The sequence below is a fragment of the Rhododendron vialii genome, chromosome 11a, assembly GCF_030253575.1.
Source record: "Rhododendron vialii isolate Sample 1 chromosome 11a, ASM3025357v1".
NCBI lineage: Eukaryota > Viridiplantae > Streptophyta > Magnoliopsida > Ericales > Ericaceae > Rhododendron > Rhododendron vialii.
This window is the reverse complement of record NC_080567.1, coordinates 32,347,060-32,364,164: the sequence shown is the minus strand read 5'-3', so window position 1 is coordinate 32,364,164 and position 17,105 is coordinate 32,347,060. Positions and strand designations below refer to the sequence as shown.

General features: G+C 38.7%; 3 protein-coding genes and 1 long non-coding RNA gene across 5 annotated transcripts; 2 read left to right on the top strand and 2 right to left on the bottom strand.

The window, feature by feature from the left end:
* Positions 1–455: 455 nt before the first annotated feature.
* LOC131308248 (GATA transcription factor 20-like) lies at positions 456–6,114 on the bottom strand. The gene is made up of 7 exons (XM_058335116.1): positions 5,602–6,114; positions 3,996–4,144; positions 3,171–3,278; positions 2,352–2,466; positions 1,214–1,285; positions 1,014–1,108; positions 456–905 (listed from the first exon to the last, which is right to left on the bottom strand). The coding sequence occupies exons 1-6, from the start codon at positions 5,944–5,946 to the stop codon at positions 1,031–1,033; spliced, it is 867 nt and encodes a 288-aa protein (XP_058191099.1). The 5' UTR covers positions 5,947–6,114; the 3' UTR covers positions 456–905; positions 1,014–1,030.
* Positions 6,115–7,603: 1,489 nt separating this feature from the next.
* On the top strand, positions 7,604–9,513 carry LOC131308572 (costars family protein). The gene is made up of 2 exons (XM_058335516.1): positions 7,604–7,822; positions 9,014–9,513. The coding sequence occupies exons 1-2, from the start codon at positions 7,742–7,744 to the stop codon at positions 9,218–9,220; spliced, it is 288 nt and encodes a 95-aa protein (XP_058191499.1). The 5' UTR covers positions 7,604–7,741; the 3' UTR covers positions 9,221–9,513.
* On the top strand, positions 7,832–8,462 carry LOC131308573 (uncharacterized). The gene is made up of 2 exons (XR_009194486.1): positions 7,832–8,244; positions 8,305–8,462. It is a non-coding gene; the product is annotated as an uncharacterized LOC131308573 (long non-coding RNA).
* Positions 9,188–15,391, bottom strand: LOC131308568 (KH domain-containing protein HEN4). Of its 2 annotated transcripts, XM_058335511.1 has the most exons (7): positions 14,557–15,391; positions 13,354–13,797; positions 12,983–13,258; positions 11,399–11,692; positions 11,232–11,314; positions 10,626–10,737; positions 9,188–10,298 (listed from the first exon to the last, which is right to left on the bottom strand). In XM_058335511.1, exons 1-7 carry the CDS (start codon positions 15,109–15,111, stop codon positions 10,158–10,160), a joined length of 1,905 nt encoding a protein of 634 aa, XP_058191494.1. In that variant the 5' UTR covers positions 15,112–15,391; the 3' UTR covers positions 9,188–10,157. The 2 variants fall into 2 exon arrangements, 1 of the variants encoding a protein (XP_058191494.1); XR_009194484.1 differs by lacking the exon at positions 9,188–10,298 and having other exon boundaries at positions 11,232–11,310; positions 14,557–15,322.
* Positions 15,392–17,105: the final 1,714 nt, after the last annotated feature.

Below are 17,105 nucleotides of genomic sequence, written 5' to 3'. Positions count from 1 at the left end.
ATTAAAGATTGGTTTGAAAACTTTACGAGCTTTACGAATTTGTTCGATAGACAAGCTGCCGATCATAAATAAGATTTAATTAAGCCAAACACGAGTTAATCTAGAATATATTGAATTTTTTTATACATTATAAGCAGAACAAGCAGAGTAGTAACTTGTTCAACCTTGGTTTGCAACCTTAACGAGTTTCAAATAAATGCTCAAGCCTATGTAGCAAATCAATCTTTGAAAAACTTTTAACAATCGAACGCGAGTTCGAACTCAAGTAGCTTTTTATTTGTTTAGCAGCCCTGCCAATGGTTTTGATTCTCTCAACATTCAGTTCCAAACACCATTTCAGGCCGAGTATCGTTCTGCGATGAGGCCTGAGATGGAGAAGCAGACTCACATTTCGTTGTACAGCTTTTGCTGCCTCCATTATATTCCAAGATACAGTACACATATATGCAACGATGTGCGGAAATATAATTCCATTCTTACTGAGCCAGATTTGTTGTGTACAACAGCCAAAATAACGCTTATATTTCCCCCATCAAGCTCCATCACTATAAACATAAAAGAGCTAATGCAAGTTCGCAATACACCCGAAAGGTACAAAGTTGAGCTAATTTTGAAAAACTGGGAAGTTTACCATATAACTACTATTTCGTCCATTTCTTGGTTGCTAGTCTGATTTTATTGATAGACATGATTAGGACTAAACGATTACTATGCATAGGACTATTACGGTAAAAAGACAGAATGTAAGCCAACCAAATGCTATTGATTCTTGGAGGACTATAATGAGGAAGACGACAGACCCACTCACGATAAACTAAAGGGGAGTAGCTCTTTTCTATCGATTGAGAATGAGCTCCCACGATACAAGCAGCCTGAATGTCCTGGATTCTCCAGTTGTCTTCAATCTGTATGGAAAAATGAGTTATATATCACAGTAATTTCCATTTTTTCGTGAAATTAGTTCAGCCACAGCTGGCATTGCATGCCTGCAAGGACAGTCACTCGTTACTTACCGTTCAACAGTCACAGCTCAGTTATCACCATTCAACAAATTGAAGATGTCAGCCGCAGAGTTTATGACGTCGGAGTCATTAGCTTCACCCTCACTCTGTAACATATACTCATGACTCGTGAGGAAAAAAAAATGCAAGCGCAAGAAATATCAACCCACGTACATCCCAATAAGGATTAAGAACCCTGTGAAGGCACATACCTGTTCAATAGCCTTGACAGTTGGATCCTGGCCTCCTCCAGCTGAAACCTTTGAAAGGTCTCTTAAAACTCCCTGCAAAACTCAAGATTCACGAATGAGATGATGGAGAAAGAGGTAATAGCACATCATACTGTGGAAGTAAAGAAAGTGATTTTTCAAGAAACGGTCGCTTATTTTGAAGCAACCTGACCGAGATTTTGCCTTGCATAATATCACTAACCAAAGCCTCGAGAGAGAACCAATTAAAGCATAAAACCTTTGGAAGATCCTTCCATTCACAATCTCAAGTACTCCCTCCGTCCCATAAAGTTGGTCCCCTACGAAACTATGTGCAATTTTTAAGCTTAAAAATAATGTACTTACCAAAAAATTTTTTTGTGCAACATGAATTTTGTTTGATAGATTATAAATCTCGATGAAATCTTTTTTACGGTGCAAAAAAACTCAGAAAAACTATTTTAGTAAATACGTTATTTTTAAAATCGTAATTTTGTAAATACATAATTATTTTAGTAAATACATTATTGTTGATAAATTATTTTAGTAAATACTTATTTTTGCATGTAATTTCGTAGGGGGCCAACTTTATGGGACAGAAGGAATACATAAAAAGTGTACTTTCAGACCATCTAATATCCTCCCACCAATCATGTAAAAGCTTCTCCAAACCTTATATTGCGGTGTCATTGGGTGCTCTTTCTCAAGAAGGTATACGTCTACAAATAGCAAAACCAATGACTTGAACAACAAATATAACCCCACAACTTGAGAATTTGAAGCAGAAACTCATCTATCAAATCCAACCAGAAGTAACCTAGGTCGACTAACCTATCTGAATCCTCCTCCACAAGTATATTGGTAAGAAACCTCAACAAATAGATATCACGAGTACTTAACTTCCAAGGCCTATCCATCCGGACTCATATCGTCAATGATCACAATAAAAAGGACAACGAAGATTAAGGAGAGTACAGGCTACACAGATTCAGAAATTCCCTCTGATCAAATCAAGCCAATATATTCATGTACGTCATCTAAGAGGATAAAAGAGGGTGTAGACAAAACCAGTGTTATGGCACAAGTATATGGAGCGTTAAATGTGCGATTACGAAAAAATGTGCACAACCTAGGTACCAACCTTGTTTTTCCACTTGAGCCCACATGCATTGCACAAACTCTTTTTGCCATCTGGGCCACGACGCATCATCGGGGTAGACTTTGAGCTAATACCACAATGGACACATGCCGCACATCTGTGACGATAATAAAACGAGATACCATGAAGTCAAGGAACTGAAACGGAATCGTATCTTCCACCCGGACCGTAATGGTTGAAGACACTTGAAAGGAGATGCAACAAATTCAATACAATTCAGATAAAGTATCTGTTGATGACACTTAATAAATGCCATGTCAGAAGGGTTGAAGAAATAGTGCTTGTCAAGGGATACGGTGAGGCATGAAAGAAAAAGTTCCAAAGTTACCAACTCTTTCATGCATTGAAAAACTGTACCCTTTTGAAGAGAGGTGGGGATATTCAAACACTACATCACATCCTATGGACGTACAATGACAACAAATAAAGTGGAAATGCGTCCAATATAGTGTCCTCCTATGAGGGAGATCCATCTGCCCTATCTGTCTCTCTGCATATTGAACAAAGGTAGAAACTGAAACCCAAAAATCAAACCCCGTGGTAACACAAATGAGGGCCTTGTTGTGCATAACTCGACAATAATGACATAAAATGGCACACAAGACTCGCAAAGATTGGGCTATAAAGACATCACAAAGACTGACCACACGACAACCTCATGGAAGGTGCTCAAATTTGATTGTAGTGATCATGCCTCGAGGAACTACATCCTCAATGGTGAAAAGCTAATGGCCAAGTACACTGAGGAGATGCCTTCGACAAGGAAAAGTATACTATCAAGTAAAGCAAATTGAGACTCACGAAGGTTGTTCTTCCTCTTGTCCAGAATCCTGTACTGGATCCCTATCTGACGAAGAAACCATTTCATCTGAAACTACCTTGGTAAACCGACCCTTTCGACGCTGCTGCCTGATGAATAGATATAGAACGTCAGTAAATGGCCAGTTGACAACTGTGCTATGAAACAAAAAGACTAAACTACAAACAACGCAAAAATACCCCAAGTCTGTGAGACAGAGCAAACTAACTTTGCCTTCTCCGAAGGTGAAAACCAGAACATTTCAATGACATATCAAGATTGGCATCTCCTTTTAGTATATTCTTTACATTTAGGTTAACTATTATAGGAACTAACATTACACTTGCCTTAGATACATGGGCACATGGCAGGTCTCACAGGTTTTATAAGACCATCTCCAGCCCTTGCCCTTGCCCTTTCTTTTCTTTATTATTTACTCAACCAAAACTTGAGTAAACCCCCCCCCCCCCCCCCCCCCCCCCCCCCCCCCCGAAAACTCACTCCAATTGTTGACTAAAATGCATACCGAGTTGAAATTTACTAAAAATTTTACTCAAATCAAGGGAGATTCAATTTCTTATTCAAATCTGAGATTGCTATTTTCTCCTTCCCAACTTTACATATGCCCTTAATGAAACTTTTTACTCAATATTTTTTGCTTCCATTTGGGTTTGGTTCATATCAAATAAAGCTTTTACTCAAATTTAGTAAAGATATAGGTAAGTAATGTAGATGGTCTAACCACTCAAAAGAGAGACTCAAATCAACAAAAAGAACAACAGAGAAGAAGATTATATAAGCAACAAAACTTTCGTGAAATGTTATACCGAAGTGCAACTTCTCTTCGGACATTGTAACGTGTTTTCTGACCAAAATATCGATATTTTTTCTTCTCCTTGAACCGAGTCAAAGAAGTGGCCCTTAGAGGTTGAGGAAAATCACCGAAACCACCCAATAGCAACAAAACTGCCTGCACCTGCAAAAATCAATGAAGAAGAGACAGTGTGTCACTTGTATACTTGTTTTAAATGGTTGAATGCTATTCATACGATGATTTTATCCATAAAACAGCAAGCAATGAGCAGAACGATTTATAATCAGACCAAAACAGACTTGTTTCAAATTTGATGTTAACCAAAAACTCGATACCTCTTCTGCTTTGTAGAAGGAAAATCAATGAATAAACCCACTTCGGCTCATCCTATGCAAACCGAAACATGTTTCATGTTGACAAATTAAACCGAAGCACATTTTGAGAGACCCAATTTTTTTTCAAAAACATCTAACGATTGGTAACAATCTTTGGCAGGCCAGAATCAAATGCTAAAACATCCAAACAATGTGATACAAAAACTTGGCAGAACTCATCCTTGAAAACCAGCTTGCAAGGGGAGGGTGCCCAAGAGCTTGTATACACAAGACCAAGCCTATACTTAACCGACATGAGACACTGGGATCAAAATAACAATGCACCATTAACAACTCGAATTTAAAGATCATAATACAACACTCGAAAATCCTAGTGCATAATTCACAAAAAAAGAAAATTAGACCATGTATCAGATGTACGAGCCAAATATTTTAGGTGAGGTGGAAACAGAAATGTCATTGTGTAGGAATTATAGTTCACGGAAAAAAAACAGAATAAGAAATTGATCAAAACCCCCCCTAGATTCAGACGCGGAAGAAACACTACTGACTCTGGTAGTTGACCAATACCCGTACTTAACCGATGTGGGACATTAGGATCAAAAGTCAAAACACAATGCACCATTAACAATTTGCATTTAAAGATGAGAGTACAACACTTTAATTCCTAGTGCATAATTCACACACAAAGAAAGGACCAAATATTATATGCAGAAGGCAAATATTATAGGTGGGAAGGCAACAGGCAAGGATTTTAGGTGAGGTGGCATCAGAAAGGTCATTGTGTAGGAACTATAGTTCATGAAATTGATCAAAACTCTACTCAGGAGAAGAAAAAAGAAGTGCCCAAGGTTAGTCCGGTTGGTTGGCGGGTTTACTCCCACACACAATTGACCAGGGTTCTCGATTACTGGGGTCAAGCCCCAAGAAAGAAATTTCTTGTGGAAGGCCTGCCTTTGACCGGATCAGAGAGAGAATTAGTCGAGGTGTGCGTAAGCTGGGCCTAGACACCCTAACCTAACCGTCAACCAAAAAAAACAAAACAAAAACAGAATGCAGCATTGACAATTTGCATTTAAAGATGAGAGTACAACACTCCAAACCCTAGTGCATAATTCACAAAGAAAGGGACCAAATATCATGTGTACAAGGGAGATATTATAGGTCAGGTGGCAACAGAAAGCTCATTGTATAGAAGTTATACTTAACGAAATTGACCAAGACCCTAACCCCCACAATAAAAAAGAACAAGAAATTGATCAAACCCAGGGGTAAAAACCCTACCTTTTCAGGCGAAACGGCATCAAAGACATAAACCTCGCCCTGAAACGACAGCGTTAGCTGGTCCGTCACAGGAGCAATTTCAGACCCAATAACGGACAGAGAAAGGGGATGAACGCCATCATCGGCGCCGCCGTCGCCGTCGCCGCCGCTGCTGCCGGCGCCGTCGGGGATTGGGTGGGATTCTTCGAATCGGATCTGGGGGTTGTCTATCGACTCCTCCCCAGCCGCCACGTCGTAGTTTTGCTCTCGGATCTCCCTCCCTTGCTGCTGCTGATTCTGTGGTGTTTGTTGAGAATCCATGGCCTCGGTTCCGTACATGGGTGTTTGGTGATTCGAATCAGACATTCGTGGAGTGTTCGCAATTCAGATGGAGATGAATCTGATGGAGTATGAAATACTACAAATCGGCACTTTCATAAGTTCAAAGAGAATTGTCTCACACTGCTTTGGACTGGGGAAACCTCAAGCCTCGAAGCCAAGATTAGCTGAAATGAGATTTTAACTGTTTTAGCTAATTGGAGTAATAAAATCTCATTCCATTAACAACACTTTTTCTATTTTTTTTGGGCAAATTATAGTTACCCCCCTCTAACTAACCCTCCCGTACACTTACCCCCTCTAACTTTTTTTTAGCACTTAACCTCCTCAAACTAACTGAAATTCAAATGGTCATAACTTCAAACGGTCATAACTTCTTCGTTCAAAATTGAAAATATGCAAATTATATATCGATTTCGAGGTCTTGAAGTCAGCTTTCTAATGACACCAAAATCACATCACGATTCAAAGCACACAGAAAGTTATAATCCCTTACTCTTTTAATCATAACTTTCTGTGTGCTTTGAATCGTAATGTGATTTTGGTGTCATTAGAAAGCTGATTTCAAGACCTCGAAATCGATATATAATTTGCATATTTTTGATTTTGGACGAAAAAGTTATGACCGTTTGAAGTTATGACCGTTTGAATTTCAGTTAGTTTGAGGGGTTAAGTGCCAAAAAAAAAGTTAGAAGGGGGTAAGTGTACGCAAGGGTTAGTTAGAGGGGGGTAACTATAATTTGCCCTTTTTTTTTTGAGTTTTTCTCTTATTCAAATTTTTTCACATTTTTAATTTTATGCCTCACTTTCTTATTTTTCCAATAAAAAAATGAAGCGTAAAACTAACAAATAAGAAAAAAATTCAAATAAAGACAAAATCCAAAAAAGTCCTAAAAGATGCTATTAGAACAAGATCATAGACACGATACAAGTACACATAAAATAGGGGAGTGATTGTCACTTTTTTATTTTTATTTTATTTTATGCATTCACTCTTTTTCTTGTATTTTAATAAAAAAACTAGTATAAAAGTTCCACTTACAGATAAGAAATGTGGTGTGTATAAAAAGGATAGTGTGAAAATCACAGTCCTGTTCAAAAAATTCAGTGAACTGTGAAATCGGTCCAAACCGAATTGATCTATACGTTTTGGATGGCAACACTTTACCCCTTTTATGACTCCTATAATAATTATTGACCTAATCGGGGAGGGAATTAGTCGTGATGCGCATAAGAGCCTAGGACACCGGACACCCTGACGTTGAAAAAAAAGAGAGGGTCTATATACTTTGTAGTTTAATAATTTGGACTAAACGAGACAGTCCGAATCTGAATTTTCATTGGTATAACCAATGGTTCAAATTTGCTCATTATTTCTCACCAGTAAATATACATCCTATCCATTATTTGCAGCAAATAAACGGTACTGATCTTGACGGAAAAAAAATGCATATTGATCAAGACTGTATCCTTTAGTCAAAAAAAAAAAGGACCGGAGAGGATCCATTTCCCAAAACAAGGGAAATGATTTCTAGACTCTCTTTCTAGATAATGACACTCATTTTCTCGTCTTTCTAGTAGAAAAAAATACACACAAAAATTTCACTAAAAAACAAAAAATAGAGTGTCATAGTAAAAAAAAAGGGTGTAAAAATCATTTCAAAAAAAAATATCATGTTAAGGATAAGTCAATTATTTTCCATTCGGACCATTCCCTCTGTTTTCCGGGAAAATCTGCAAAACCAACCCAAAGGAAAAAGAAAACAATAGAAAGTGGAGTATAAGGTAAAGAGAGATCGGATCAAAAAAAATCTGAGAGACAATGAACGTTGAAGAAGAAGTCGAGAAACTCAAGGAAGAAATCAAGCGACTCGGCAAGGTCCAAGACGATGGCTCTTACAAGGTGCATTTCTCAACCCATCGGAACGCTTATTTATGCATTTCGCGATTTGCTTTCGCTAATTCACCAATCCTTTTATGCCCTTTTACTTCTTTTGCTTTTGAGTTTTAAGCAATTACCGCTCATGGGTTTCAACACCATAGTTTCGCACAGTGGATACAAATATCCATTGGGTGTATAGCTCATTTAGGGCTTGCTAACGGCGGATCTGTGACAATTGTACACACCCATGTGTACGTGTATGTGTATAAATACATTTTCTTCCTAATGTTTAGCTGTGTTATGTACATATATTATGTAGATAGACATTTTCTTTCTGATGTTTAACCGTCTTATAGTAATTGTGTTTGTTTCGATCTACATTACAGCATGCCTAATGGGCATTATTAGTTTGAGATCTGTGATAATTGTAAAGCGTGATGCACGTGTGTTGTTTCGTGTACATAAAAGATGAGACCCCCATTTGTACGCGAATGTGTATAAAGGCTATTTTATTTTCCGATGGTATTGAACTGTATTTATAGTTGTGTTTGTCTCGACTCGATCTATATTACAACATGCTTGACGGGAATTAGTTTTGATCTGTGAACTTCATTCTAGCATGATCTTAATGGACACGGTGTGATTTTTCTATTGCCTACGGGAGAGGGATGCAATTTGTGCTAGTTAAATTGAATTGTTTGCCTAAGGAAGAATGCCTGTGGTTGAAAAATGAAAATCCATATCTTTTGCTCCCCATCATTTTTTCTGCTGATCTGGTTCTACTAGAAACAGGGCATTTTAATACATGGGAGCAACTTTAAGGGAGTCTGATGTTGAAGGAACTTCTTATGCTTTACTTAAGAGTTCGAGTGCATTTTGGAGACGTGTTCACTACTCCAACCAAGAATTTCTGGGCCATATAAGCATATGAAAGAGTGGACAAAATTCAGTAGATAAGCTCTACAATTGGAAAACTTCGTTCATCATAATCTACTGAAAGGCCTGGCTGGAAGTTTCTGATTGTTTGACGTGGAAGCCATTTCTTCCAACTTGTGGTCTTCATTGTGTGTTTTAGACTTGAAAATTTCAAAGATGTAAACCAGACTTCTTCTCCCATACAATAGGAATTAGTTTTTGGTGATTTCAACATAATGACTCGAGCAGTATTCACTCAGTACTTCGTTAACTGGAAAATTGTGGCCTGACTTGCAGGTCACATTTGGCGTGTTGTTTAATGATGATAGGTGCGCCAACATTTTTGAAGCATTGGTGGGGACACTGAGGGCAGCAAAGAAGCGTAAGTTCTTGACGTATGATGGTGAGCTACTTCTACAAGGAGTTCATGATAATGTTGAGATTACCCTCAAACCAACGCCAGCAGCAGCAGCAGCAACAACTGAGGCAGTTGCAAAGAATTGAGAGGCTATGCATTTGATTTCATCAAATATGGTACTCCAATGAAACTGATACACAAGTTTGTGGATGTTGTGTTCTACGAGTATATATTCTATGCTTTCCAATTTAGTCACTGAGTGTTTGTTTTTCCCCGATATGCTGGGTATGAAGTGCAATGGGAGTGTTTCATCAGGCATGTGCTATTATGGTTTCTAAGTTTTCAATAACAACGCTGCTTGTATTTGGTGAATTATACACTACTTTGTACAAGATTCCTCTTTGCTTGAATATGTAAATGGTTATACCCCATTTCAATATTTGATGTTTTTGCTTGCATGAAATTTGGTACATTGGTCTGTTGATAATTTAAGTGACTGGAATTCGGGTAGTACAGTCGTTTTGTTTTAGTCCCATCTGGTTTTATTAGCATTAACCCATTTGCGTTTTAATAGCGTTTCATTTTGCAAGCACAATGACAGCATAGAGCTCCTGTAATGGGAAAATTGCGCTTGTTGGAGACATCATATCATTCAGAAGGCAGAATGGAAAGATCTGATCACACTTTCCATTCCAATAAAGAGGTGCAGCACATTAAACAATTCTGGTGGTGGCATACAACTTTCGACAATATTTTATCTTCGCAAGAGCCACACATGATACATTCATGGAATCCAGAGGAAATCTGCTACTAAATGCAGCACAATGCAAATAGTCTCATGCTTTCTCTGCGCCAGTCGTCCAATCAACCAAACAGAAGTCTGCCCATGTCCATCTCAGTACAAAAAATTCCACAAGTCTGGAATGCTTTCAAAAAATGATGATGGTGTTGCATAGATACAGTTAGTTACAACACCCCAAAAACTTGTGTATAAAAAGTTAGGACCAAACAAAAATCTATGTGGTGTTAAAAAAGTAAATATAAGATATAAAGTGTTATGATTACAAGAGGCGGATGATCTTGTCATGATGATCCTGTAAGAATGAATGCTTGGAGGAGGCTCTGAGCTGCTTGGGTTTCGTCGGGGGTGCCGGATATAACAACCATCATGTCGGTAGTCATTCCAGGATGAGGTTCATGCACCGTAACTTTTGCCCCAGAAATCTGTTTTCAACAAACCAGAGGATCTAATTTAAGATTTTAAGGTTGGAAAGTGATCAAGTAACTGAAATCAACAGCAACTATTCATGTTCAGCACTGCGTAGGGGCAAAAAATAAACTATTATGGTCATTGTGTAAGATGGATGATTAATAAAAGCACATTGCTGTGGCAAAATGAAGCAATATATTTTAGAGCAGTGTGGCAAACTTGTACTAGAACGATCTGCAATCCAGACAAAATAGTTATACACACACCGACCATGCCAAAGTTAGACTCACAAAAGCCTTGCTGGAGCAAAACAAGTTTATATCTAAAGAAGCATGCAATACCTGTCTAAGTCGAGCCAGATTGCTACCGTTCTCCCCATAAACACAGCCAATCACATTTTCAGGAACTATGATTTCCACTGTTGTATTTGTCACAATAGCGGATCTGCCTCCACTGAAAAAATGAGCAGAGATTAATCAACAATGCAAGCAAACAGATAACTTTTGCATCGTCCTTCTCGCCGCTTGGCATTTTTTTAATGTAGGTGATGTGCTGGAATTTTCAGCAATAGCCATCTGAAGCACTTGACATGCAAGCCAAGCATCTATCAGTATGGAAACAATTTATGTACGTGATGATATCAATGGATATGAGTTTTGCATCCCAAGTCATGTGAGCATTTAGAAATCAGTTCAACAAATGCCCACATAAATGCTCCATCACCAAAATGTAACAGCATTATGAGCCCTACTGACGTCTTGGTACCTATTGTCCTCCATCATCCGATATAAAATGGCTACAACTGATGATTCAATAATGTTTTGCTCGTATTATCTTTGTAGATGACATGACATAAACCATCCTTGCAATTCATGCATAACATGTGTACATATTAATAATGACATGTGCCGTAATAGGGTGTTTATAGAGCTGTTTGTGAAACAAACCTGCCAAGCTCTATGCCACCTTTGATAGAAGTCGGTCCTTTGCCAACATCCACTATGCTCCTTGGGTCCATTCCAGCAACTGTCTGCCATTAAATCCAACCCTAAATCATGTGTCTTTTGAGAACCCGAATAATGAGGATGAAATAGCAATCGAAGAAAAAATTTACCTGTGACTCCCACAAACTTGGTGACGAAGGACGATCATTATGGTGGGATAGTCCAAGCTGATTCATACTGTATGTTAAAGAATGCAAATTGGAATTGTGAGAGACACCAACAGATGTAGGCAACCCAAGAGAGGAAGGATCCCTTGCTCTTCCATATGGACTTGCCTCAGTTATCACAGAGGAACTGCTCCTAGTCCCGGCACCATTTGTTATCCTGCTGGAAAAGAGGTTATCCCGCAGTCTGCTAGTCACATTATATAAGGCATCTCGTACATTAACAAACTCTCCTGTAATCTGTTACAAAAAAATAAAAAAAAACTCTTTCCCTTCAGCATATATCTGACAACCGGCGGCAATTATGCAATCTATAATTGACAAAACTAAATCCATTATGCAACTTTAAAAAATTATTAATAATCGGGAAAAAATATCTGATTCTATATCCGATTAATAAATCTAAAAAAGAATTTAACAAAAAATAATGCTAACTGCCAAATATTTCATAGTTGGCAGGCCAAACGGTTGCATCATAATCTAACGGGTAGGGGTAGGCTCGATGCAAATGTATCCTAACCCTAAAATGCACAAAATGGCTTCCATGAGACTCAAACCTGAATTCTCATGCTTAGCAGCCCTGAATTTCACTACCACGTCAAGAGACATTCCTTAGCTTATGTATTATTTTTACCTTCCTATTTCAGCAGACAAGAAGAAAATTCATCACAAATGCATATTTGTGTCTATAGGGGACTAGACAGCCACTAAACTAGGAATAGTATCAAGACTGCTAACTCAAGTAGAACCAAGAATCCAAATAAGAAAGGGGTAATCCTGAAACCAATCAAGGGAAGTATACCCCACATAACCAAAATCATTCCCACCATTGCTCAGTATAGATGCAAGAAAAGGAAAATATATAGCAGCCACATCCCAAATTTATCTAACCGAATCATCCTAGTGGTGAGAACACCTTTCTATCTTCTCTTTGACAAACTTATAGTTATCAGAAAGTTTCGTTGGCCGATAGATCAAGACTTAGATCTTCATGCGCCTTACTCCATTCACCAAAAATAGATACCGATTTATAATTCTATCACTTCAATATTCTTCTCTACAAGCCCATTTAGATTCCTAGCTAGGAATTCTCTCAGCCTTCAGCATACCCAACTCTATCGTAGTTGGGGTCTGCAAAAGCACCAACTTTGATACATTGTGCAATGTTGATTAACAAAACTGTATTTTGTTCCCTTAAATAAGATATAACTTCTCTTGTGATACATATTACATTCATTAATAAACAAACGCTATATACAGGAAATTCCCTTCTCAAAATTATCAGAAAAATGAACTCATGTCAATGTCATCATGATGCAAGTCTCCAAAAGAATTAAGGCGATCCTAAGCTTGGTAAATGATCTTATAGCAGATTTCAATGTGGATACTGTTCATGATATTTCATAGAAGATGAGATAAAATTCTGGAAAACGTCAGCAAATTTTGCACAACCATTTTCAAAACAACTGGTAATTTGAATGAACAATAAGAAAATAGAGATTGATGCAACATCGTTCTACAGCAACACACCTGTACTATTTCAGCATTTTGTGAAGCACACTTTGGGGCTTGCTCATTCCCAATAATGCGTATGAAAGCACCAGTTGTCTTCCTCATCTCTGAAACAATTGCACCCCCTTTTCCCAACAAACAGCCAACTTGATTCGAGGGAACTACAAGACGTGCCAAAACAGGCGACCCCTTACTTGAGCTTAAATCTAGCCCTTTTTCAGCACCAGCCTCCATAGACCTACTGAAAACAAGAACTACTGCATTTTGTGCCGGGGAATATCTAGATTCGGGGTTCTATAGAAGCAAAAGCAAAACAAAAACAAATTATAAACTCATTTACTACTTACCAACGCAAGGAAAACCAATGAAAAATAACAGTAGCAGCAAACCTCCATCGCAGTAACAGTAATTAACCGCTCATCACACTCGGCTACAGGAGCTCCAACACTTATAGAAGCACCTGTTTCATTTTGCAGAGCCCTGACAATTGTACCTCCCTTGCCAATTACAGCACCCACCCTATCACTGGGGCAGAGAAACCTGAAACCCACTTCTTGTGGTTGAGTTCTTAACTCCAGGTTGGGGGCCCTCTCAGACTCTCTCAAGAACGGGCGACCTCCTGAGGCATGAGTAAAAGAGCTAGCTGGCATAGATGGAGGCACTGAAATCCTCTGAGGAGGAAGATCCACACTCAGATCCTGAAAGGTCTCTTGGGGAATTAACCCAACAGGTCGGCTCCCAGCCATTTTTGCTCCATCATCCAGGGGGCAATCTTGAAGACAGCTGGAGACGGAAACAAGTGCTTTCTTAACACCTAGAATATCACCCTCGATCTGCCACAATAACAATAAATTTCAATAGAAGAACAAAGATTGTTTATCTAATTAAAACACAAAAATTCGACTTGCACATAATAACAGACTTCCAAGAGCCAGCACAGGCAATCCCTTTTCTAAATTTCTTCTCCAGATCAAAAGCTAAACAGGTTCATATTGGCAAATAGCATTCCCTTTTGGGAATCCCAACCCATGTAACAAAAGGGAATCCCAACTTCAAACAGTAATGGGGGCGGAAAATTTCATGTGTTCGCATTAGCGAAGAAATGGACCACTCAAAATAGATAAACTCACACAGCAAATTCAATATACATTTGTCAGTAAATGACACCTCTGCAGCTTCTACATTCATATAACAATAAAAAATACAACACCTCATGAGCATTTAGATAAAGTATCAGGCAATGTGATTGGAGACATCAATTGAAACAAAACCAGCCTAGTAGAAACAGTAGCACTTCAGAATACTTAGAGCATCTCCAAAAGTTGGCCAAACCTTGAGCCATTGTCAATTTTTTTGGCTTCAATACCAAATTATTCTCCTCCAATGGTCAGCCATTTTCTCGGCTAAAAGGACTTTGCCATTTGTTTGGATAAGAACATCGGTGAAGCCATTTGTGCCACAACAGCATTTGTGTGTAACAGTTTTGTTCAATGAAACAACTTTACCAAACAATAGACTCTAAAAGGCCTTCTTTTCCTAATTAGGAACACAACCAAAGTGAATAGTACCCAAAAAAGACCAAAAATACGAACCTCAATGATTTCATCACCATGCGGCGACTTATCTGAACTCAAAACCCTAATTCTACACCCAGTCTCCTTCCTAATCTTCTCAACAACCCTCCCTCCTTTCCCAATAACCGCCCCTGCCTGCCCGTTCTCTGCCAACAGCCTACACGACACCACTCCACTCGCGGCCGCTACTCCGTCCGCCTCCGCCGCCACGTCGACGATCCTCTCGAAAACCCTAACCACCGCCTCCTGCGCCGAAGACACCTCGCAACCCTCTCCCTCCCCCAACGCGATTCTTCCGTTTGCGGCGCTAGAGCCTACGACGACGACGACTCGCTCGTCCGCGGCGCCGCGAGGGGAGTCCTCGACGCGGATTTTGGCAGCGGTGTCGTGCTGGAGTTGCTTGATGATGGCGCCGGACTTGCCGATGACGCCGCCGACGCGGGAGGCGTGGCAGAGGAGGCGGAAGAGGACGTGGCCGGCGGGGACCTTGAGGGGGCGCTGCGGGGGCTTGGGGCGGTTGGAAGAGGCGCCGTTGGCGGCGGCGTAGGGAGCCGTGTTGTTGGGTTCTAGCATTGGGGTTTAATTGGCGGAGAGGAGGTTTTGGTGGTGGAGAGAACGAGGATTGAAGGAACCGTCCATTCAGTGGAAAACTCTGTTGTACTCTACAGATTCTCGCTCTATAGCTATTGTGTATCTAGTTGGCGGATGATTGGAGAGAGAGAGAGAGGGAGAGAGGTTTGTTTCCGCGCTATAACGGTTTGCAAAGAACCGAATCAAACCGCCAAGCGTGAAGCACCCAAATTGATGGGGGCAGAAACGATGTGCTTCGATTCGGTTTCGTTCGGTTCAGTTCACGGATTCAAGAATTGTTTCTTATTTTTAGTCGGTACATACAGATATTGACCAATTCGGTTCTCAATATCTCTAATTCTTTCCAGCAATGCTATACACAGTAAAAGTGCACATATTTTTTGTGGAGTCCATTATGGATCCCACACAAATAATCCTAACCGTTCATGAAATGTAAAACATTTTTTCGAGGTCCCTCATGAAAAATCAGGTCAATCCGATACTCATAGGTGCTCGATTCAATCATTTAACTTTTCATTCGAATTTCAGGATAATGAAAAGTTAGATGATTGAATCGAGCACTTATATGTGTTGGATTAAGCTGATTTTTTGCGGAGGTCCTTGAAAAAATGTTTTACATTTAATGAACGGCTTGGATTATTTGTGTGGGACCCGTAGTGGACCCCACAAAAAATTTGTGCACAAAATCTGTGCACTTTTGCTGTGTGTGTAACATTTCTGAATTCTTTCTGGCTTAAGCCGATACCAAACGTCATCGGCTAATATCAGACATCATGTAAAATTTATTTTTCCTTTTTACTAAATGTATAATAAGTTATACTAAATTCTTTGATGTGAAAAATAACACTAATAGCAAGAAATTCGAAACAATACTTATTATCTCACTAGTTTCGACAAGTACAATACTAATAGAAAATCGATATTTTAACCGGTACGATATTCAGAACCCTGAAACTATTACTTTAATGTTCATTATATATTTGTTTTCAAAAAAAATTGTTCATTATATATTGAAATCAATCAAGTCTCACTTTAGGCCCGGTAGTTCTTAAATTATTGTTCTAGTATTTTTCTTCTCTTTTTAAAAACTTTTAAGATTGTACGTTCGTCTCGATAAGAGAAGTTTAAAAAGTAAAAACCTATGACTAAAAGCAAAAGTAAGTTCAAAATTTGAAACAAACATGTTTTTCCGTCTTCAATGTTATCCTACCAAATTCATTCAACTTTGGTTTACGTTTTTACACTTTTTTTATTTCTTTCATCAAGAATAATGATTAGCCAAAAAATTAAGACGAAAAAACTTAAAAAAAAAAAAAGGAAAACTATAACTTAGGAACAACTCAACCTTCGTTTAAAGTCCTTCGCTTTTCTACAATCATTGCTTTTAGTCTATAAAAATAGAACCGAAAGATAAATAAAAGTCTTAAATTGTCATAAAGCTGAAGTACAATGTACATTTTTTGAAGTTTCTGTTTAGCTCGGCTCTAAAGTGTCTAAATCGAGACTGAACTAATTCTAACAATTGTGTAAATAGAGACTCAAGGATTCCCGAAAATGATCAGACCAAATTGCAAGATCGATTGGGTTTAAATTGGTGGAAATGGAACAACTTTAAGTCATACTGAAGCAACGTAATAGACATGGGACTAGATAATGGTTCAGGAAACAAAACAAATCTTGAATCCACAATCACACCTTCAAAATCCAGAGAAAGAAATTGACTTTGTGTTTTGAAATGGGTGTTAGCTACCCGACGTTTTTATCCCATAGTATCGTTCCACACTTAGGCCTCCAATGTGCTAACTTTTTAAGAGTCCTTTTAGCATCGTCCTTTTTGTTGTTTTCTCTTAATTTTTACTGAGTTTTCGTATAATCACTAGTATAGCAATTGTTTCCTAAGAAATCGACAAGCTCCAATGACGACAATAAAATGGAGTGCATCTGCGTAATGACCCAAATAACTCCTGCACCCTAGA